General features: G+C 38.4%; 2 protein-coding genes across 4 annotated transcripts in view; one reads left to right on the top strand and one right to left on the bottom strand.

Moving 5' to 3' along the window:
* Nucleotides 1-12,640: 12,640 nt before the first annotated feature.
* TMEM213 (transmembrane protein 213) lies at nt 12,641-23,779 on the bottom strand. The gene is made up of 3 exons (XM_027842322.1): nt 23,603-23,779; nt 16,651-16,716; nt 12,641-13,845 (listed from the first exon to the last, which is right to left on the bottom strand). The coding sequence occupies exons 1-3, from the start codon at nt 23,682-23,684 to the stop codon at nt 13,676-13,678; spliced, it is 318 nt and encodes a 105-aa protein (XP_027698123.1). The 5' UTR covers nt 23,685-23,779; the 3' UTR covers nt 12,641-13,675.
* The window catches only part of ATP6V0A4 (ATPase H+ transporting V0 subunit a4), a 72,563-nt gene continuing 71,661 nt past the window's right edge, over nt 23,159-24,060 (top strand). For 2 of the 3 annotated variants that reach the window (XM_027842320.1, XM_027842319.1), the window contains exon 1: nt 23,159-23,276. The gene's annotated coding sequence lies outside the window, so the exon portion shown is untranslated. The remainder of the gene's footprint in view (nt 23,277-24,060) is intronic. The other variant, XM_027842321.1, reaches the window with a different exon arrangement.

Here is a 24,060-nt window from a genome sequence, read left to right as displayed (position 1 = left end):
AAGTGGAAGGAAAAGGGATGACAGTCAAATACCTTCATTTTGGAGTCTCATATTAATCAACGTCACCACATGGATCTGTTTGTTCACTTTTTCGGACAGTTTAGAACAATGAGAGAACAGTCTTTTCTCATGCCCACCAAACAGCTGGTATGCATTACTGGGATTTGCCTTATATCTCTAAGAGGCAGGAAAACTGAAATGTCAAATTCAAGTCTGGCTTCTAGGAGAGCACTTTGGTCTCACAAGTGTGAATAGCTAAAGGCTTGTGGAACACAGGAGAAGCTAAAGGTCCACTAAAATGAGTGCTTCAGATCACTGGGGACTTGCTTTAGGTGATGATAAAGGGTCCCTCTGATTTTCCTTTCCAATGTGGAGATGAGTTCAAGCGTGTACAGAGCACAGATTGTGGGAAGGATGGTTCTACTTTCAGTGTTTTTAGTTAAGCTGTTTTGGGTTCTGTTGTTTCTCTCCCTGGATATTTAAGGACTTTTCTCCTGATTTTTTCCTATTCCCCCACCCCTAGGTTATAACTGTTTATGTATATATATGTGTGTGTAAATGCACGGGAAGCCCAACATCCACACTGCAACTTGAACTCGACACCATGATTTTCCTGCCTTTTCTAGGGAAGGGGCTTTTAAGTCTCAGTTATGCATACATGGTTGAGAAATTGAACTTTCCCCTTCTGTTAGTCATTTATGTTTTTATCTTTTTGTAGCTGCAGTTTTCTCATTGCTGTAGTTTTTTTTTTTAATAATTTATGCAAGTGTTTGGTTTCCATGTTTACAATTTATACAGCTTTCCTAGCAGTTTAAATGGAAATGTCAATAAATACTAAGAATTGGTGTTAAATTTATATTTTTTCTTGATTTTCTTTGCACTGTGATAATTTCCCTTTTTTGTTAAGTATGGTGGTGATTAGTCAACTGTCTGTCACCTAGCATTTATTGTGTGCCAACTGTGTGCCAAACATTGTGCTAAGCACTGGGGATAAAATAAAAAGGGGAAAAGGGCAAAAAGAAAAGAAAAAAGTCCCTGATCTCCAGGAGCTTATAGTCTAATGATTATCTAATATTTCTATAGGAATTTAAGTTTTGCAACACCCTTTACAAATATTTTATCTTCAACAAAAATGAGGTGAAATAAGGTCCTTTCCAGCTCTGGGAACCTCTGTCTTCTCAAATATGTATAACTCCAGACCTTAGGCCCTGGCATAAGTGTTTTTTAAAATCCCGTAGGCCTTTGATTATTCTTTCCAGGTTGCTGATTTTGTATTGACTTCACTGACATTTGTCGATGCCATTCAACTCAGCAACTTCCATATATCTTCCATAGGACGAAGTTAACCAAATGGAATCTATCATGAGCCTAGTTGGTTGAGAATTTAAAGAAAGGATTCTTCATTTTGGGAAGACAACTGGGATATCAAAATCTTTAAACTCATAAAGAGTAATGGTTAGATAGGATAAAGCTAGATTTATTTGCTAAGTCCAAAAATACTAGTGGGCAAGGGCGGGAGGGTTGGAGTGCATCCCTTTAAATTGTGAAAGATGTAAAAAGAGATATAAATACTGGATACCAAGTTTTTAGAGTTTATTTTGCTCAATTTTATTTTACTTTATTTCTTCAGTGGATCTGGGATCTCATCTCTTTGGATTCTCCCCTCAGTAGTGTATAGAGTGATCCATCCATACTTCTTGTGTGACTCCTGTCCGTGACCTCCCATAAACCATGTTTAGTGAGTCAATCCGATTTGCATTCCACTAGGCCAGAGGGTCTTAACATTTGTGTTATGGACCCCTTTGGCATGGTGAAGCCTTTGAATCCCTTCTCAGAACCATGTTTTGTTTTCATTTTTTAATAATTGAAGGTTGGAACTCAGAATTGTAAAAAACAAAGGTTAAAAATTGGTTTTACATGTAATTGGAAAAAAATAAAATATTAAAACTTTGAAAAATCGAAGGAAATTCTGAATTTTAGTTAGAAATTAGTGAAAATAAAGTTGTAATTTTTATACCATCCAAATTCATGAATCCACCTGAAATCTATCCAGAGACCCTTTAGGAGTTGCAGCAACTCCATTACATGGGTACCAATGTAGCATGTAGGCTGACCATCTGTTTTCTCTTGCTCTTGGTAAGTGATTAGCCCATTCTCCTTTCAAATCATAGATTTCTTTTACAATATCTTCTATGTTATTTCTTAGGCACAAGTCATCTCTGGAAACATCTACAGCCTATTTTTCTCCACCACATGCCATTTGGGTCAATCATAGTTTTGATTCTCTGATAAATAATTTTAAAAGGTTTAGGTAACTCATTAACTTATTAATTTTTCACTGATACCTCAAGTTCAAAAAGTCCAGAACTGAATTTATTTTCCCCTAAATTATGTTCTTCTTGATTTCTTTATCTGTCAAGAGTACTACCATTTGTCTCCTATCATCCAAGCATATAATTTTAGAATGTTCGTGTGGGACTCTTTCATCTAACATGGCTATCCAGTCAATCACTAAGCCCTGTTGATTTTACCTTACATTCATCACCTTTTTTCCACTTCCACTATTAATATCCTTGTTGAGACCCTCACATCCTTTTGCCTAGATCATTGTCAGACATTATATTCCTCCTCCAATCCGTTATTTATATACCACTGCTAAATCATTTTTCCTAGTGCACAGATATGATCACATCATTTCACCATTTCACTAATTTAATGGCATCCTTTTACCTAATGAAGAAAGATAAACAGTCTAGTATTTAAGACACTACACAATCCCCCTCTAACCTGGCTTTCCATCCTTATTTCCCATATTCTATACTCCCCCTCACATCTGTTCTCCAGTCAAAATGATGAAACCATTCCCCTAAATATATCTCTTTCTTACCTCTGAATTTGTTTTGTTAACATTCTATGCCTGGAATGCTTCAATCCCCATCTCCACCTATTTGTATCCTCCCCCATCCTTCAAGATCCAACCCAAATAACTGCCATGAAACCTTCCTTGATTACATCATCTGGAAATGATTTCTTGCTTATCTGATCTCATGAAACTTCATACTCTTCTCATGTACTTAGCATATTTTACTTTGTTTTATATTTACCTTAGAACATGTCTTATAGTTTCTTTTAGACTAAAAGCACCTTGAGGGCAGGAATTATGTCTTATCTATTGTTGTGACTTCACATAATAAGTGCTTAATAAATGTTAGTTGGACGAAAGGATGACTGAGTAAAGTAAAGAAAGTTTCGGTAAAGTTGTAGCCTTCGGTATCCTTTGGAAGCACAACTACACCTGTGATGGGACTGTCCTGTGATGGCATTCTCTCCTCACCCCCATCAGGTACGGTTTTTCTATTAGAGTTCTCATTCTAGTGCATATTTTCATGGTTATTGTCTTTATTATAGTCACTCTTACAAAGTGCTTTGTGTCCATTTCATGCTAAGCATTCTTCCTAGTAAGCTGAATAAATGGGAATTGTATGAACTTGTAATTGAGGCAGCTCAGTGGCACAGTGGATATAGCACCAGGCCTGAAGTCAGAAAGACCTGAGTTCAAAAAGTGCTTCAGACACTAGTTGTGTGACTCTGCACAAGTTACTTAACCACCAGTTGCCTCAGTCTCCACATCTGTAAAGTAGAGTTAATAATAACACACTGCTTCCCAGCATTTTTGTGAGGATCAAACGACATAATAATTATAAAGCACTTAATACAGTGCCTAGCACATAGTAGGTACTATATACATATGTTAGCTATTTTTATTGCTTGTTTCTTCTGACTACTGGGCATATACCCCAAGGAGGTAAAAACCAGAATATACCAAAATATTCATGGTAACACTTTTTGTGTCAATCAAGAACTAGAAAGAGAAGTATTGTGGTATAATGGATATAGAGAGGCAGCCACAAAACCAGGAGGACCTGAGTTCAAGTGCCGTCTTTGACATATACTGACTGTGATCCTGGACAGATCATTTAACATCTCAGTGTTCTAGATGATTCTCTAAGACTCTAAGTTGCAGAGAAGGTACCAACCTCCTTCTGCATGGGTAGAAGAACCCTTGCAGGTTAGAAGGAGCATCCTTATTTTGTAATTCCCTACACCAACAATATCACAAGTGCAGTATTGATCCCTAGACTAAAGAACTGGCTATCAGTTCTTTAATCTAGGAATGGGGGGAGGGTTGCCCATCAAATAGGGAATAGCTGAACAAAGTGGCTTGAGAGTCAATGGAGCTTGCTTGTTTGTTTGTTTGTCCAGACTTATGATTTTAGTGTAACAGGTTAACTTACAGTGAGCAAACTCCTCCAATAAGTGCAGATTAGCAACAGTAGGATTGTGTAGAAAGAAATGATGACTATGAAGAATTCAGAGAAAGATGATAAGATTTACATGAACTGATGCAGAATGAAATTTCATTCTGTAAACAAAACCAGAAGAACAGTATATATGTAAGTTGGTACCCCTTTCTGGTTTGGACAGTTTGATTAACAGCATAGTGAGTACTCTCCCCTTTGAGGTTCTAAAGTGTCTCTTCTCTAAAGTTATCAGCTCTTCTGGTATGGTTCTTTGTCACTGTTAACTGCTAACAAAAAGTGTCCTAGTTCCATTTAAGTAATTAATATCAATTGGCTTTTATAAAAATATTTACTATAAAGATATAGTGAAAATGTGGAAATGTTTTGCATGATTTCATATGTGTAATAGATATATTTTTTGCCTTCTCAATGAGTGGAGGAGGGGGTGGAAGGAGGAAAAGAATTTGGAACTGAAAATAAAAATAAAATAAAATAACCCCCAAAGATATAGCAAAAACAGAAGTACACACATTTTCCCCCAATACCTTGGAGTGTATTCTCCCCTATGCTACCTACTGGGAAGAGTGAGCCTAGACTTAACAAAATTTCTTCCTAGCACTGGTGTTACCAAGTTCATGTCCAAATGTGATATTACTGGTCCAGCCATATGCATGGGTCCAGAGCTGAGACAGGCACTTAGTGGAGAAGGAGAGGGTAAGTACCCCAACTTCATTGGGCTCAGAAGCCATCATCATTATTATTATACAATCAACTCCCAATTATCTTGAGAGGAGACTCATTATCTAATTTATTTATTCTCTAGGCAAAGAAAGCCCTTCTTACACTTAGGAAAGGGAGAATTTCACACTACCATCTTTGTCAACATTTTAATAAATTATCTAGAAGACACGTGCAAGATCATCTCTAAATTTTCAGGTGACATGAAATTGTTTGAGGGTAGCCAGAGGCCAAGCCATTGAGGGAAAAGTACAAAAAGATCTCATGAAGCTGGGTGAGTAAGCAGAAAAGTTGGTGAGTTTCATTGTGGGCAAATATAAGGGAAGAGTAATATAAACTACACTTATGGGGTGGAAACCAGTTAACACCCTAGGAAAGTATCATGAGAATCACCAAAGGCTATTTTCTAAAGACATCAGCCCAATACAGGCAGAGCCAAAACAGACCAGCAAAATTATAGGAATCATCAGAAGAACATTCGAGACAAAACACAAGACTTTACCCAAGAAATATAGGACAAATTTCAAACATCCAAAGAGTAACCAAAATAATCAAGGTTTGGGGCAGATTTTAAAAATTAGTGATTTGCTCTGGAAAGGAGGATGAGGCAGGTTGTAAACAAAGTTGTCAGATCATGGAGGTCTTATGTAGGATGCAAAATTAAATCCATGTTACAACTACCCCTTGAAGTTTGAAAAAGTTGAGGGAGAAAGGATCATTGAGACATGTTTTGTTAATGCTGAAAAAAATACTGAGAAGGGAACAGAACAAAGGTTAGAAAGCATAGACAAGTAGGACAGCTTTGGAAGCTACAGGTTGAACTTGTGAAATACTTAAAAAGAAAAGCAAGCTATTCATAATAGAGGTCTGCAATTGCATGGACAATCTTCTTTTTCTCCTTTACTAGTTACATGGAAATGCTCTTTTTATTTGGTGTTTATTAAGTTCAAAATAATTTTTTTAAATAAAAGACTGACACTTGTCATCTCTATACAGATGATTCCCAGATTTATATATCTAGCCCTAGTTTCTTTCCTGAATTTTGGTCCTGGATCACCTTCAGGACATCTTAGACTGGATAACATCTTAAACTCAAAATGTTGAAAACAGAATTCATTCTCTTCCTCACAAACTGTCCTTCTTTCCCAACTTTCTTATTACTGTCGAGGATACCACCATCTTCCCAGACAATGCGCCTTCAGTGTTCTCATGGACTCTTCCCTCTCATTCACCCCATATATATCTAATCTATGGTCAAATCTTGTCATTTCAACCATCCAAACCTCTATTGCATGTGTCTGCTTTCTCCACCCTCATGGCCAGTATCTTAGTGTAGACCCGTTACCATTGTAGTAGCCGCCCAACTGATCTTCCTCCTTCAAGTCTCTTCTCACTCCAATCCATCTTCCACTCATCTGCCAAGGTGATTTTTCTAATGCCTAAGTCTGACCATATCACCCCTCTGTTCAATGAGCTCCAACGGTGTCTTATTACCTTCGAACTCAAGTCTATTCAGTGTATAAAGTCTTCATAACCTGGTCCCTTTCTACATTTCCCATCTTGTTTTTCTTGACTCCTCTCCATTCACTCTTCACTCCAACTACACCAGCCTACAACACTCTGTCTCTGGTCTGTGTTCCTTCACACTGACCGTCTCCGTTTCTGGAATGCTTTATTCACCTCTGCCTCTCCTTTCCTTAGCCTCCTTCAAGACTCAGTTAAAATTTCACCTTCTTCAGGATGCCTTTCCCAGTCCCCCCAGATACTAGTGCCTACTGCTCTCAGATTACGTTCTATCCACTCTGGATATTTCTTATATGTGCCTTTACTGCACCGTTACTTTTACCATTAGGATATTAGCTCACCAAGGGCAGTAACTGGTTTTGCTTCTTTTTGTATCTCTAGCATTTAACCCAGTGCCTGGCACACAGCAAGAGCCTAATAACTCTTGAATGACTATAGTTTGCAGACTCCATTCTCTTACCATTTTTTAAAAAACTAGGCCAACATTTGCCTTCTTTAGTCCTGAAATAATTCTCTCTTTTTCCATGATTATTGATAGTAGCTTTGTAGCTATGGTATAGAGTCCCTGGGCCTCAGTATCCCCCTCTGTAAAACGAGGCAATTGGATTAGATGCCCTCTAGGTCTCCTCTAGTTCTAGACCTATGGTCCTATGTATGATCTTTTGACCTCACTAAAGGCCTGCATTCAGATTCTGGTTCTGCTACTTATTGACTTGTGACCTTGGGAAGGTCACTTCCCTAGGACTCAATTTCCTGATCCATAAAATGAGGGGATTGACCTTTGTGGTTCCTTCCAGTGTCCTATGATACTATGGTACATTAGCCAGTTCTTTGAATATCCTGGGAAGTAGATCATCTGGGTCTTGAATTCATACTTGAATTCAGCAATGAGAGCTGAGTGCTCCCTTTCTTTGTTGTTGTTTGACTCTGTGACCCTGTGGACCATCGCATGCCAATACTGTCCATGGGGGTTTTCTTGGCAAGCATACTAGAGTGGTTTGCCATTTCCTTCTCTGGCAGATGCAGGCAAGCAGAGGTTAAGTGACTTGCCCAGGGTCACACAGCTAGTAAGTGTCTGAGGCTGAATTTGAATTTAGGTCTTTCTGACTCCAGGCTCAGTGCTCTATCCACTGAGCCACCTAGCTGCCTTGTTCCCTTTCTATCTTGCTATTTTGTCTTTGGTCTTTGTCAACTCCCTGTGAGTGATTTTTGGTCCATCCTTTCTCACAAAAAGCTTATTCTCCCTGGCAGAGAAAATAAAACAAAAATCTGTTATGCTGGTAGTTTAAAAAATGCTTGACAAAACCACCTGTGATAGACCTACAGAGTGATTCAGATGCAGGGCATGGAGCAAATATATTTTGTTTTTCATCTATTGATTCTTCTGGTTCTTCTTTGTCAAGCTATAGATTATGTTGGAGGTTTTAAATATAAATTTGTTCCTTATTTTGCCTGATTACTTGATTTTTATAATCAAAGTAATTTCACACTTAAAATTCAAAATCAAAGTTTACTATGTTTATGATAAAGTTTATATTTATTTTATTAAGTTTTAAATATTAAAATTATGCTAAGCAAAAGTTTGGGAGAAGCAACTGAACATTTGGGCTTTAATGATAGCTTTTGCATTTTTTAAAGGGAGACGTGTATTGTGTATCTGCAGATTCATTTGTCTATGATGTTCCTACTCTCTCTTACCCCCAGACAAACTTGTGCCTCATTTTCCCTGAGCTCGAACAGAGTGTGCTGATGAAGATTTAGAGCAGAGATGGTCTAGTCAAGAGAGCACTGGATTCTTCATCCTGTTTGAACTGCTCAGGTTAGGATTCTGAGCAAATCATATGACATTATGACCACAGTGTAGTGTTCAGGAAAGAGCATAGGTGGGGGTTGGGGAGGGAGTAGGAAACTTGGGTTCCAGTCCTGGCACTTGGTAGTTTTATGACATTAAGCCAGTCACCTGACTCCTTTGAATGTCATGTTTCTCATTTATAACATAAGACAATTGGACCAGATTACTTCAGAAAGTTTATTTTATTCCAGCCCCAGGCGGTCTCTCTTCCAAGTTCCAGTCTCAACATCACAAATTGCCTACCAGACTTTTCTAACCAGATGTCCCAGAGGCACCTCAAACTCAACACGTACAAAACAGAACACATCTCTCTGCCGCACCCCAACCCTCTTCTCTTCCTAACTTCCCTATTTCTGTCTAGGGCAACCCACCAACTTTCCAGTTGCCCAGGTTCACAACTTGTTGTCATCTTTGTTTCTTCACTCTCTTTGACTCCACATACGCTGTTAGTTACCAAGACTTGTCAACACCTTCTACAACCCTTCTTGAATCATTGCCATGTTCCCTACTCTAATCTGAGTCCTCATCTTCTCTCCTCTGGACCTTGACAATAACTAACTGGTCTACCTACTTCAAGTCTCTCCCCTTCCCAATTCATCCTCCAGGAAGCTACCAAAGTGATCTTCCTAAAGTGCAGGTAAGACCATGCTGCTGCTCTCCTCAAGAAACTCCAGTGACTTCCTCTTGTCTCTAAAGTAAAATACAAACTCCTCTGTTTGGCATTTCAAGCTTTTGATGACCATTGTTATTGTTAAGGTTGATTATTATCTAATATTATATCATTATTCAATATTTTCAAAGATCCCTAATTTTAATGATGTTATTTTCTCTTTTGATCTACTTTTTACTCAAACTACCCCTTTAACTAGTCTTTATGTGTTGCTATCACCAAAGATATCCATTCCCTGGAGGCCAGCTAGCTTTCTGGTGATGACCCTTCCACATGTTACCTCAGCTGGTCCTCAGATGACAGATGCACTGTCTGTCTCCAAGTCTCTCCTCAAAGCCTTTCCAGCTTGGTAGCACTTGTCAGAGCATGCATACTACTGCTATTACCTTCCAGAGTCCAGGGTCACCTCTGTGCCACATTAAGGCATCAGTGAAGGATTTGAGTGGATATATCATCCTTTTTCAGGGTAAAGTAATAATCTTCAGAGTAAACTTTGCCCACTAGCAATAAGGAGGTATTCAATGACTCTAATTGTGGGCAGGATGAAAGAATCTAGTATTTTAGTTGGGGAGAGGCATCATTATTATTATTATTATTATTTGCCACAGATGTAGAGACATGAACTCCCTTTCTGTCTTTCTAAATAGTCCCATTGTTGAAGTTTGAAAACCATGAAGGATTTCATTTGGGACTTAAAATGCCAGCCTTCTTAGGATTATTAAGACTCTCCTACCTGTTTGGATATCAGTTTTCAAAGGGACATTTGGTTTCAGCATATCCAAAGTATAATTTCTGTGTTCTGCCTTTTGGCAGTTACTGTCTTTTCCAATAGGAAGTTAAAAAAAAAAATCAGTGGTTGTTTATTGGAACTCCTTTCTCACTCACTAAATGAATCTAGGCCAAAATTCATGTAGCTCAGGATTCTATCCCTGCTCTGTGCACCCACACAAACTTGAGTTTTAACTGTGGAACGTAAAAAAAAAATCATTTAACCTAATGTTTCTTCATTGTTAAAAATAATTGATACATTTTATTTTGGAAGAAAACCTGGATGAATAAATAAAAGAGCATTTATAAAGTGCTTACTATGTACCTGGAACTTTACTAAGTGCTGGGGATAGAAATACAAATAAGCAAGACAGCCCCTGCCCTCATGGAACTTACATTATAATGGGAGAATACAAAAGTAGAAGCCAGAAGGAACAGGATGGAGTTGTGGTCAAAGCATGGTTTAGAGGTGAACAAGAAGTGGCATGGTGACCTGGTTCAGGATAAGGTAAAAACTCTTCCTTTCACTTCCCAACAAGCAATCCCTCCCCCACAAATCCTTAGCAAGTATGTTTTCTGAAAAAATTAATCTGCCAATGAACGAAGAGGAGGGATTTTGTCTTTGTATCTCCAGTGTTTAGCTCATGGTGAGTGCTTGATAAATGCTTTTGGTATATCCAAAATCCATGCAAAGTAGATGCAAGTCAGCTCAGAGGGAACGTACCAGTAGCTAAGAAAGGCCTCTTGTGGAAGGTGATGCTGGAGTTGAGTGATGAAGGAAACCAAGGCTCCTAAGAGGAGGCCGGGCATTGCAGGCATGAAAGAAAGCCAATGTGAAGGAATCAAGAAGAAGGCTGTAGTACCCTGTGCAAGGAACAACCAGTGTGTCTGCATCACAGTGTGAGTAGAAGAAAGCAATGGGAAGGTCTAGGTAAGGGCCACCTTGTGAAGAGCTTTAAAGGCAAAACAGTTTATATTTGATTCTAGAGGGGTTACTGGAGTTCAGAGAGTCATAGATTTAGAGCTGGAAGGGACCGATTCAACTTTTGCATTTTATACGTGGCCAAACTGAGGTACAGAGGGATTTGGTGACTGGGAACATTGTCAGATGTATACTTTAGGAAAATTGCTTTGATGCTTTTGGGATGGATGGAGTGGCGAGAGATTTGAGGCAGGGAGATCAATTATTAGAAGGCTATTATAACAGTCCCTGCTGGAGAAGAAAATGGCAAATCACTCCAGTATCTTTGCCAAGAAAACTCCAAATGGGATCACGGAGAGTCAGACATGACTGAAAACGACTGAACAACAAATAATAGGCCAGGTGAGAGGTGATGAGGGCTTAAACCAAGGTGGTAGCTGTGTAAGTGAAGTGGTGACAGATGGGAGAGATGTCGTGGTGATACAGATATGACAAGTGTTGACCATTGGTTAGATCTGTGGGGTCAGAGGGAGGAATGGACGATGACACACAGGTTGTAAACCTAGGTGATTGGAAGAATGATGGAGCCTTCAACTAAGTAATAGAGAGTTTGGAGGAAGAGTGAGTTTGGTAGAAAAAATAATCAGTTGTTTTAGATATGTTTGGTTTAAGATGCCTATGGCATGTTCAATTCAAACTGTTAAGAGACATTAGATTTCAGAGGTAGATTGCTGAAGATGGGAGAATCAGGAAAAACTTCCTGGGGGTGATATTTGAGCTGAGTTTTAGCAGTATATTGAGACAGACAGATAGATGGGAGAGGATACCGTAAGCGGAGAGAACAGCATGAAAAAAGGCATAGAAATTTGAAAACTCAAAATATGTTTAGGGAATGAGACTATAGCATAGTCCAACTACCTGTAGAGGAGTAGAAGATAAGACCAGAAATGAGTTTGGAGCCAGATTAGGAAATGTCTTGAATGAGGAATGTTAATTCTTTCAGTAGGGCAGCTAGGTGGCACAGTGGATAAGAGTGCCAGGCTTGAAGTCAGGAAAACTTAATCTTCCTGAGTTCAAATCTATCCTCAGACACTTCCTAGCTGTGTGACCTTGGGCAAGTCACTTAACCCTGTTTGCCTCAGCTTCCTCATCTGTAAAATGAGCTGGAGAAGGAAATGGCAAGCCATTCTTGTATCTTGGACAAGAAGATCCCAAATGGGGTCACAAAAAGTTAGACATAACTGAAAATGACTAAACATTTCTTTCAATAGGCAACAAGGACCACAGGATCATAGACTTACTAGGAGGGCTTTTCAGTACCACCCCCTCTTTTCACAGATGAGGAAACTGAGGTTCATAGAGGTTTGTGTGACTTGCTCAAAGTCACCCAGCTATCAAATGCCACAGGTGAGCTTCTCAGCTAGACCCCCTGCCTTGTGGGACTATACCACATGCTCCTTCCTGGGAGACAGTGTCCTTTTGATTGACATTAACTTTGTGGTAGTGAGTACAATAAGTATGGGATAGGGCAAATGGCAGGCAGGGATCCAGGAGAGGCTACTGAATTCAATCAGTTGATAACAAGGGATTGACCTAGAGGGAGTGATAATGAGAATAGAATGTAGTGCTAGGAGAGTCAATTTTGCAGGAAGATATGGACAGGATTTGACAATTGGACTTAGAAATTGTGGGGGAGGGAGGGTCAAAAGTGCCTCTTAAATTTCAAGCTTGAATGACTAGAAGAATAATACGGTTAACAGAAAGTATTATTCCAGAAGGAAGAGCTGAATTGGGAGGGAAAATAATAACTTTGGATCTTGTAGTGCACCCAATTGTCTTGTACTTTTTTTTAAAAAAGTGTTTTATTGATAATTTTTATTTTTACATCACAGTTATTTCTAGGTCTATACCACTGTTCCTCCCTCTCCCCTATCAAACCCTTCTTTGTAACAAAGAAAAACAACTAAACGAAACTACCTGATAGTCACTCTATCTGACATTCTCCCCCTCACTTTGGTCAAAGGGAGACAAGTATACTCCCAGATCTGTTCTCTGGTAGCATTTCTTTTTTGCTTTCTCAGTCACTCAGAGCTCATGTTCCTTCTTGTGACTTTTCTCCTTTCTATTGTAGCAGAAATTATTACATTTATACACCAGTTTACTTTTGCTCCACTTTGTTTCATTTTTTTTTTGTTGTTGTTGTTGTTACCACAAAGAGTCCTGCTGAGACTCTTGTTTTCATCTTTGAACTTTTTGGAGTATATGTCTAGTAGAAGGATTTATTGGGTCAAAAGGTATGAACAGTGATGTCACATTTTTGCATAATTCCAAATGGATAGCCAAAATGGATGGATCAATTCATAGCTCTACCAACAGTGTGTGAGTATTCCATTCTTCCCACAAATCCTCATTTTTGTTTTCTCAGTCAATTTTCAGGGTGAGAGTTGTTTTAATTTGCATTTCTCTTATTATTATTGGTTTGGAGAAAGTTTCCAAATGGCAATTAATTTAATTTATAATATGCAGGTCTTTCAAAAACTGTTCATATCTTTTGACAACTTATCTATTGAGGAATGGCTCTTGGTTATTCCTTTTTTGTATCCTTGAATATCAAGATGGTACTGGAAACACAACTGATATTTCATAAATTCTTCCTGTCAATTCAATTCAACAAATGTTTATGGAAATAATTCTGATATTAAACTATAGAGAAAGGAAAACTATCAGGGTCAAATAGTAACCCTTTGAAACTAGATGTGAAAGTACTATCTCCTTGCTGAAATTGGACATTTCCATCTTCTGCTCCCCTTTAAAAAGCAAGTTGAATCTTATTTCAAGACTATTCTCTTCATTTAGGAAACTGGTGGAGTTTGATAGTCTTGTCTATGGAGTCCCAAATTTCATGCTTGTGTGTACTTGGATTCATCAGGTGTTATTTTTCTGAGTTTACCCACACAGAGCAAAATGAGTGTGAGAAACCAGAGACTCCAACCAATTGCTGCTGCAATCCAACCATCTTCATCCATTCCATGTTTACAGCACTGGGCAGCCTTAGAGCAGAAATCTACATCTATGGAAGAGGAAAAAGAGATGCATTTCACTATCCTTCTTCCTTTTCCTCCTCCCCACTTAAATATCATTTAATTTCAATGGTCACTATCCATGGGAGATGGAGAGTTTCTCTCTATGAACCAAAGTGATATTACTGAACAGGGAGTAGAAGAATGCGGACTATGAGTTGTTATCCTAAGAGTGGGGGTGAATTTGTCTAATTTACCTGTAAATTTTCCCAGTCCTCCCTTTCCCCTACCCCATAAATGAGCCATATTTGTGAGAGAGCTTGCCAGTGTCCGAGCTATAGTCATGTGGAACAAGAGCAAACTAAGGAATCTATAAGAAAATCAAGCCCCTAAAATCTTGGCCTCATTAATCTTGTGTAGTGACTGGTAGAGCTAACTGACCACAGTCAGTGAAACCCAAAAGAGATTTCTAACTCTTATTTGTAAGGCCTGCCCTAGAGCAAGAGCTTTATTTTGCTGTGTATCATAGAAAACAACATGTCCATGTGTATCTAATCTGAACCCAAAGACCAGATTATAGTTGAACTGTTGAAAATTGTAGTACTCTCTTCTCTCATCTTCCACCTATTCGTAAACAGGCAAAAAATTGCTGTTTGAGCCCACAATAATAACTCTCATTCAACTTCACCACTAATGTAAGAACCATCAATTAGCCGCACAGTAGAAGGTGTATAAATTCACATTTCCATTTTCCATCTAGTAATTTCATTATATAGTAGTTTCTGGGTTCCTTGGGAGATGTTCATGTTTGTTTTTAAGTATCTGTAAATAATAAAGTATGTTTGTTTCCCTTGTTCCCAAGGCTAATTAGGCTTTAAAATTTCATTTTAGGGTGAGATTATCTCCTAAAAAAAAGATAACAAAATAAGTTTAAAAATGTTGAAGAGATAATTGTCAGAACAGGCATAAATCTACTACTTTATAATCAACTACTGATAACGTTCTAATGTTTTAATTATAGGAGCATGGAGATAGAGCTAGAGGGCATCTTAGATGTCCAATTCCCCTTGTCATATAGATGAGGAAACCGGGTTTCAAAGAAGTTAAGTGACTTGCCCAATGTTACATAAATTTTAAATTATAGAGCTAGAATTCAAAGCAGGTCCTCTTATTCCAACTCCATGGTTCTTTCTAGTATTCAATATTTACTATGTCCAGCTCCACATTGTCCCCTCACCTCCACCCCACTCCAACCAATGCCATGACAGGTATGATATTACGTATTCAGTAAAAGCCTCTAGATTCCAGATTCAACTATTCTGTAAAAAATATTTGGAACTATGCCCAAAGAGCTATAAAACCATATATACCCTTTGACCTAGCAATACCACTACTAGGTCTGTATCTCGAAAGAGATAAAAAACAAAAAGGACCTATATGTACAAAAATATTTATAGCAGCTCTCTTCTGGGGGCAAAGAAGGAAATTGAGGGGATGCCCATCAATTGGGGAATGGCTGAACAAATTATGATATGTGATTATGATGGAATGCTATTGTGCTATGAGAAATGATGAGCAGGATGCTCTCAGAAAAACCTGGAAAGACTTTCATGGACTGATGCAAAGTGAAATGTATTATGATGTACAAAGTAACAGCAATATTATAAGATGATCAGCTGTGAATGACTTAGCTATTCTCAGCAACACAATGATCCAAGATAATTCTGAAGGACTTACAGTGAAAAATGCTATCCATCCCCAGAGAAAGAACTGATGGTATCTGAATACAGATTGAAGCACTTTTTTGCTTTCTTTATTTTTTCTTGAGGCTTTTTTTTTTGGTCAATGTTTTCTTTTACAACATGACTATTATGGAAATGTTTTGCACGACTACACATATATAACCTATATCAAATTACTTGCCTTCTCAATTACAGGGGGTGGAGGGGGGATGAAAGAAGGGAAAGAATTTGGAGCTCAAAATTTTAAAAGTGAATGTTAAAAGATGTTTTACATGTAACTGAGTGAAAATAAAATACTAAATTAAAAAAAAAATTAAAAAACCTCTAGATTCCAGCAAATTACAAGCAATGTTTATGAGAAAACTTACTTTCCAGATACACAGTCACCTATGTGAGTGTCTAGGGTAGCAATATTTTGGCATCCAATGGATGGAAGTCTAAGGAATACAGAAGTCTAAGGAATACAGCATGCTATACTAGAAAGAATAATAGAGTTGGAAAGAATCTGGGTTCAAATCCTGGCTCTGTCACTCATGACTTTAATGACCTTAGGCAAGCTATTTAACCGTGCTTTGCCTCATTTTCCGTATCTGTAAAATGACTTTAGATGACATCTAAGATCCCTTCTAATTCTATAATGCTATAGGTTCCTGGCAGCCTCGTGAAATAGTAAATTCCCTTCCACTGAAATTCTTTAAATAGACGCTCAGTGACCATGTCAAAAATATTACAAATGAAGCTCTTGCATTGGGTAGATTGGACTAAGTGCCTTTGAACCCTGAGATTCTATCATTCTGAGATCCTCCCTAATGTGTATTTTAATCACCCCTCTATTTTGTCCCAAGTTACATCAGGTGACTGGATTATTAGGTTCTCCATGGAATTTTATATCCAACAACCCTGCATATAGATTAGAAGAAAGACTCAGCAATCTGTTGACTTTTTTTGGAGAATAGGGAGAAACTAGATTCATGCACAAGGGCCACAAGATGCTAAATTGTCCTCATGTAGGAGTGGGGACACCTATTAATCATCTCAACCAATAAAGAGACTTAAACAATGGAGAGGTTTAAACACCAGCCCATGGAGTTCCAGCAGTTGTAGAAAGCTTACCAGAGCACTGTGGTATGAATGCCAAGTCTAACACAGGAGAAGGAACAGATGAGGAGTTGTATATTTCTGAAAGAACAAAAGAGAGAGGCAGAATCAATACAACAAATTGCCTTCAGATGAAGGTTTACTAATCCTTCCTGGAAATCAGAGACTATTAGATTCAGGGTGCGGTGGATTATAAAAGGCGTGCCAGTTCTAAGGAAATTGAATCCTTTGGCTTAACAGCCAATGTCACGTTCATTTTGGCTTCATTCAAAGCACATTTCAGACCTGTCAGCCTGAGAGGTAGAGGAAAGAGCCTTGGACTTGGAGCCTGTAGACTTGGGTTCACCACCTAGCTCTGCCCCTTGCTAGCTCCAGGACCAGAAGCAAATCAACCTCCCTGGCTTGTTTCTTCATCTGTAAAATGGGTAGAATATTTGCAGTACCTACCTTCTAATCCAGTCTATTAACTCTAATCGTAGAGTTGGAAGGAACCCTAGAGGTCATTTAGTCTGCCTCTTATGTTTTGCAGATTATTAAATAGCTCTTGCAGATTAATGAACGTTTGAGATTTTTATCAGCCTGGGGCACTCTAGGTTTGGAAAGTTCCTCCAGCAATGCAAATCAACGTCTATAACTTAGTTTATGAGTACATAATATATCCACAATGTACCCAATAATATGTACTCTGTGTACCCAAGGTACACAGAGATTAAGTGACTTGCCCAGGATCACGTAACTAGCAAATGTCTTACGGATTCAAATGGCATTTGAACCCAGATCTTCCTTACTCCAATTTCAGCAGTCTATTCATTACTCTTTCCTCTCACAGATTGGTACTAAAATCAAAACAAAAGCCCAGAGTGTTTTCATCAGCTTTGCCATTTGTTTTCAAGTCAGCCTGTATTGCAAGCTGCTTAAAGTTTTAGACACAACATATACGAGGCTGAGCAATGAGGACTTTAGGTTATCAGACTAGTCCATCATCCTTGACACCACCTTTTAGGCCATTCCTTATCTTCCTGGACATGCCTGGGGTCTGAGGTTATAGGACCTTAGCTTGTAGTCAGTGATTGCAAGATATTAATACAATGTAGATGAAAGTTTTTTCAGACTGTAACTCACTATACAAATTTGAGTCATTATTAAATGTATTTTAATGGAATGTAAATATTTATTAAGGAATCCCTGACATTTCTTCAGGATTAGGGTAGGCACTTAAGGGTACAATCCCTCAAGCAACTCTAGAGAAAAAGGGACATGTCCCCAGGTTACTGATTTAAGTTCTTTGCATACATGATGGGAAGAAGATAAATGTATTATTTGTGTTTCCCCCAGTAGATTTAGTCCTAGAAATAAATTCTGAAGATATCCCTTCAAGACATTATAATGCTTTTCATCCTATTTTCTTGGCATGGCAGGAAGCTGTAGAAATCTCCCAAGTTCCTATCTTAGGACACTGTGTCCTTCAGGGACATTGGTTTTTGTAGGCAGTGGAATAGTAGTTTGAAAAAGGACCGATTATTTAGCCAAAGGCATGAAACTGTTGTTCTAACTAAAGTTTTATGTTACTCCACCCCAAGCCTCTCAAATGTCTTACCCAAGTATTGTAATTAGTTGATGTAATCAGACATGAATTTTTTACACCTGAAAGGCATGAGGGTGGGAGAGGGGGAGAAAACATATTTGGGGTAGGAGCAATTGATTTCCCAACTCTTTTCACCTGTATAATAAAAATTGTTTTTTTTGACTGGTCCTGTCTCCTTTGCCAAGGAAAGGGAAAATAGCTTTCTACCTATGTGAAGCCAAAGTCAGTTGGTGATGTTATGTTTCCTGCAAAAAGGCAAACCCTGATTATTCCAGGATTATGAATGGAATGTGGGAACTCTCTAAGCAATCCTATGCAAAGGAAACCTTGTGTTCCCAGTATAAGAGTTAAGGATCTAACATTATTGATCCCCAGATGCTTCATCCTTAGGGGCAGGTCTGGGATAGAACTCCAGGTGGTAGGGGGCCTAGTTGCACTCACTATGATTTCTGGTGCAAAGGATTCTGGGGAAATATGGCAGTTGAAAAGTGCAGGGATGGGTTGGTTGGAAGGGGAGGGTTAGGTAAAGAGGAAAAGTGGTGGTTTTTAGGGTCCTAGATTTAGAACTGGAAGGAACTTTAAAAACCATCTAGTTTAACCCCGTTATTTTACAGATGAAGAAACAGACTGAATTGAAGTGGCTGAAATCACTGATATGTGTCAGAACAGAAATTTGAACCCAGATTCTCTGCTCCAGTCAATATATTGGATATGATATGGGTTTGATACCACTATTATTTTGTTGTTGTTCATTCATTTCAGTCATGTCTGACTCTTCGTGACCCCATTTGGGGTTTTCTTGGCAAAGATGTTGGAATGGTTTGCCATTTCCTTCTCATTTTACAGATGAGGAAACTGAGGCAAACAGGGTCAAGTGACTTGCCCAGGGTCACACAGCTAGTAAGTATCTGAGGACAGGTTTGAGCTCAGGAAGATGAATCTTTCTGACTTTCTGACTTTCAGACATAACAGCTCTTTTTTGTGGTGGTAAAAAAAACTGGAACTTAAATGGATGTCCATCAGAAGAAAAGTATAAAAAATATGGTATATGGTATATGGTATATGTGATAGAATAGTATTGTGCCATAAGAAAAGTCAGGGATGGCTTTAGAGAAACCTAAGAAGACTTATGAACTGATACAGAATGAAGGGCACAGAGCCAGGAGAACAATTTATGTAGTAATAACATTATAAACAACTTTGAAAGACTTAAAAACTATGATCAATGCAATGATCAGTCATTTTGATACTGGAAACAGCTATCAAGTAAAGTGGCTGATTAAAAAGCAACAACAGAATTTCTACATCCAAATAGGTATTGTCCCTTTCAAAATCGCCATATGTAATATGTACAGGTACATTTGTTGTTCAGTTGTTCCAGTCATGTCCAACTCTTCTTGACCCCATCTGGGTTTTTTTGGCAGATACTGGAATGATTTGCCATTTCCTTCTCCAGGTATCTGTACATTTACTAGTGGCAATTTACATGGCTGCTTCACGGTTAAAAAATGCTTTGCTTACATGATCTCATTCACCTCTGATGATCTAAACGTTTTAGGACTCCTCTCTTAGAAGTGGCTTGAGAGTCATTTTACAAACCATAAAATGAAGTATCTCATTGCTTTATATTCAGATATGGTTTTGAACCAAGGACCTACCTTGGTTCACCCACCTTATTCGTTATTAATGCAAATGTTTATTAGTTGTTTTAAAAAATCAATTCCATCTTCAAATGATGTGAAATGATGTAAAACACTTGACAAACCTTAAGCACGAGGTCAACTATTAGTATTATTGCTATTATTATATTGTCATTACAATTACTATTATTAAGATTTGCCACCACTGGGGCTTGTTTTTAAAAGAAATGTGTCACAAACTGTAAAGGCAATTCCAATAGGGAACTTTCTTTCTTTTTTTTTATTTAATATGTGTTTTTAAAACTTTGGGTTACAAATTTTCTCCCTTCCTCCCTCCCCAACCACCGTCATTGAAAAGGCAAGCATCTTGATACAGGTTATAGATGTGTAGTCATGCAAAACACTTCCATAGTAGTCATGTTGTGAAAAACTAAGTGTATTTCCCTTCATCCTATCCTACCCCCCATTTATTCTATTCTCTTTTTTGACCTTGTCCGTCCTCAGAAGTGTTTACTTCTGATTATCCCCTCCCCCAATCTGCCCTCCCCTCTATCAACCCCCTGCTCTCTTGCCACCTCACCCCTTATTTTCTTGTAGGGTCAATGGGGAACTTTCAAAAATGGTTTGAAGCATGAGCGGCATCAATAGAACTAGTAAATGGTCTTCCACAATGATTGCTTTTCAGGACAAAACACATTCAGATTCTGGCATGTTTGTTACAAATCAGTCATGTTACCTTTTGAATCATACGTCATGACTCTCTCAACCACTTGCCACAATAAACATTCCTGGCAGTTATTTCCTGTCTACTTTGTAATGAAGCCAACCCAATCCTCATCTTTCTGACTATACTTGCCCTACTTCTTGAAGAAGTCTGGGAACCCCTAGATTTGCAAGGATTCACAGAAAGAAAAAAGACAGAAGAAGGGGGGACAAGTGGTGAGAAGGGAGCAAGAAGCAAAGATTTGATGTTTGGAGGAAGAAAAATGAAAATGTAGTGTATTTCCCAGCAAACTATACTGTGGACCAGTTGTCCTGTCAAGATTGAGTGTGATGCCACCCTCCTCACCCCCCCCCCCAGCAGTTGAGAGGGGAAGACCAGTAGGAGAGGACTTAGAGAAAGTCAGGGGTTGACAGAGGAGGACACAGGAAGGCATCCTTTAAAATACACACACACACACACACACACACACACACACACACACACACACATTTTACCTGAAATTTATAAGGAATTTGCTCTAAATCAAGGGCAACATCCAGTTCCCATTGATTAAAGCAGGGTCAACAGATGTGAATGGAAAATTTAGAAATGTAGAAAAATGTATTGCAAATCATCATTAAACCTTTTTCATAAAGAAATGCCATTTTAAAAATTTTGAAATACTGCTTCACTCCTATGAAATTGGCAAAAATAAGTAAAGTGAAAAGTGAATCCTAGAAGAGTTGGGGAGAAAACAAGGACCTAGATCCATTGATGATTGAATTAAAGTAAGTGGAATCTTTTCTTTCATCTTTATCATCTTTTTAAAATTTATATTTTTTGTGAATATTTTACAAAATATATAATGGATAGAACACTGGGCTTGGAATCAGGAAGACTTATCTTCCTGAATTCAAGTCCGGCCTCAGACACTTGCTAGCTGTGTGATCCTGGGCAAGTCACTTAACCCTGTTTGCCTTAGTTCCTCATGTGTAAAAATGAGCTGGAGAAGGAAATGGCAGTATCTTTGCCAAAAAAAACCCTGAATGGGGCCAGACATGACTGAACCTAGCAACAACACAACAAAAATCCAGTAATAGATGTATGTAACATGTAAATGAGTAAATAATACACACTAAATGTTAACTTCTCAAAATTTTTTTTTACTGCTGGGGTGCATAATCAAAAATCTTTTATATTAAGGGTAAAACTTTTAAACAGAATTGGTAGAAATTGTAAGTAAAAGGAGATAGTATGATCACATTTGTCTAAACAAGTGCAATCTCATCCTGTTTTTTTTTCCCGAGAGTAGTTTGGGAACCAAGCCCTTTCAAATTCACAGTTCCAATAGAAAAGGCCCGGACAAGTTCTTTGTAATAGCACAACGTTTTTGGAGAATGATCTGACACCTTGTGAGTGTTACAGAATCAAAAGATGAAATATTGAAAAGTGAATAAAAGAGCCATCAAAACAGTAATGACTATATAGAAGGAAAGGTGTATACGCAAATACATGTACAGGGATGAGCAGACAGAATGAAGGGGGGCACAGAGGGGGTAGCTAATAGACTGTAACAAGCATTTTGTGTTTAGAATTGATTTTCAAAATGTAAGTAGTGAAATTTCAGTTTCATTGGATGCATAACATATTACTTAATTTATAAAGAAGTAAGAATTTTTATTAGTAATAGTTTTGTGGACCATCAAAAATTTGCTGCTAAGGTCCCCACCTCCCTCCAAAGAGCTTTTGTTTTGTGTGGGTTATATCTATGGATATTTACTGTGTTAGAAATGGAAATGTCTTAGTATTATTATGAAAATTGTTTAGAACTAGTCATTCCCAAGGTACTTCAAACTATACTTTAAGAGTAGCTGGAATGGAATACTATCCAGGAAAACAGGGAAATTGGATGCCTCAGTTTCTTCATCTGTAAAATGAGCATAAATAATCTCTAATTTCCCTTTCACCTCTGAGACCTATATTCTAAAAAGTGCATGGTACCCAGAAAGCACTATACAAATGCTTATTCCTTCTCCCTTCTTTTCCCTTCCCCTTATCATCCTTTGATGTTATGAAGTGTAATTAATCCTAGGGAGGTTTCTTAACCTCTGTGTATATTAGTTTTTTCCACTTGTCAAATGAGGTTATTATCTCATTTTATCTGTCTTAGATAGAGAATAAATCAGATAGTCTAGTAGAGAAAGCACTTGGAGCTATGTGCTATTCAAAGGATTATTAATTTTGAAGGAAAAGGGGAAATAATAGGGGGGCTTTGAATATTGTAAACAGGAAGCACTTCAAGTAGGGAGGGAAGGGGAGAGATGATTAAATAAATATATATACTTCCAAAAGATCTATGATTTCCTTGGTGAGGGTACTCCCTCCAACTAAGATCCAGATCTCAACCCCTCCTTGCCTTAATAGACAATATAATAGTCTACTATTGGCCAGTTGTTGCAGCAAAAAAAAACCAAACACAAAACCAACAAATTCATCACCTGGTGGCCAGCCCAGAGATAATGAGCCTCTCAGAATTCAACTAAACTGGCCCTTAGATGACAGACACAGTTCATTCCAAACAGAGCAGAAAGACGCCTTCCCAGCCCTCTACTGACAGTCTCTGGGAGACTCGGGGTCAGTGACACATTGGAGGTAGGGATTGACAAAAAGAGTGATTTCACTGACCCCCTGGGGAAGGAAAGAGAAGCTACTGGTAAGTAACAAAATAAAAAATCCTTTGGGCTTAAATTGTTAGACTTGGGGAAACTTTTTTTTCTGTTTGCTCTTAGCAATGGCAAACAAAAGCTGAATACATTTCAGAAGAGACATGTCAGCACATCTATCAGTATGCTCCAGGTGAGGTCTGGGAATTTGATCTTTGTCAACAAGAAATTCAACCTAAAAACATCCCCTTCCCCAATTCCCAGCTCCATATTGACTTTTCCTCGGGCCAAATAGCCTCCCTCCTTTTCTGTTTCTGTTTTTTCCCTTCTTCCCTCTCCCTCCCTCCTTTGTGGAGAATAAACCCCACAATTCTACCTGCTAAGCAAGTTGTGAGGAAGAACCCAGACAGGAGGACGAGGCTGATGGGAACGTAGATTACAGAGGAAAGCTGCTTCATGGTGGAGTTGGGAAGCACCTGTCCAGACTGCCCTGGTCCAGCTTGTCTTCTGGAAACCTTGAAAATGACTCTGGCAGACCACAGGGAAACCTCTGCTCCTCTGTTTAAGAGAAAAGAGAAGGGGTGGAGCAAAGTGAACTTGCATCTGTCACACAGTTGCTCTTGCTTCTGGAAAAGAGACAGGATTTCCTCCCCCACCTTTAAACTCTGGAGTTAGGGGAGAATTGAGGACAATTTCTAAAGTCCCTACTTGAAAAAGGGAGGTGCTTTTTTTTTTTGACCAGTTTGTTGAATAGGAGACAGAGGACCAGCTGAGCTGCCTAGGTCAGCTTAATTTTCAAATACTTGCTAGCTGTGTGGCCCTAGGTAACTCACT

This window comes from Vombatus ursinus, unplaced genomic scaffold, assembly GCF_900497805.2.
Source record: "Vombatus ursinus unplaced genomic scaffold, bare-nosed wombat genome assembly UNPS02014870.1, whole genome shotgun sequence".
Lineage (NCBI taxonomy): Eukaryota > Metazoa > Chordata > Mammalia > Diprotodontia > Vombatidae > Vombatus > Vombatus ursinus.
Note: the sequence above shows the minus strand (reverse complement) of the source record. Positions and strands in the feature narration are given on the sequence as shown.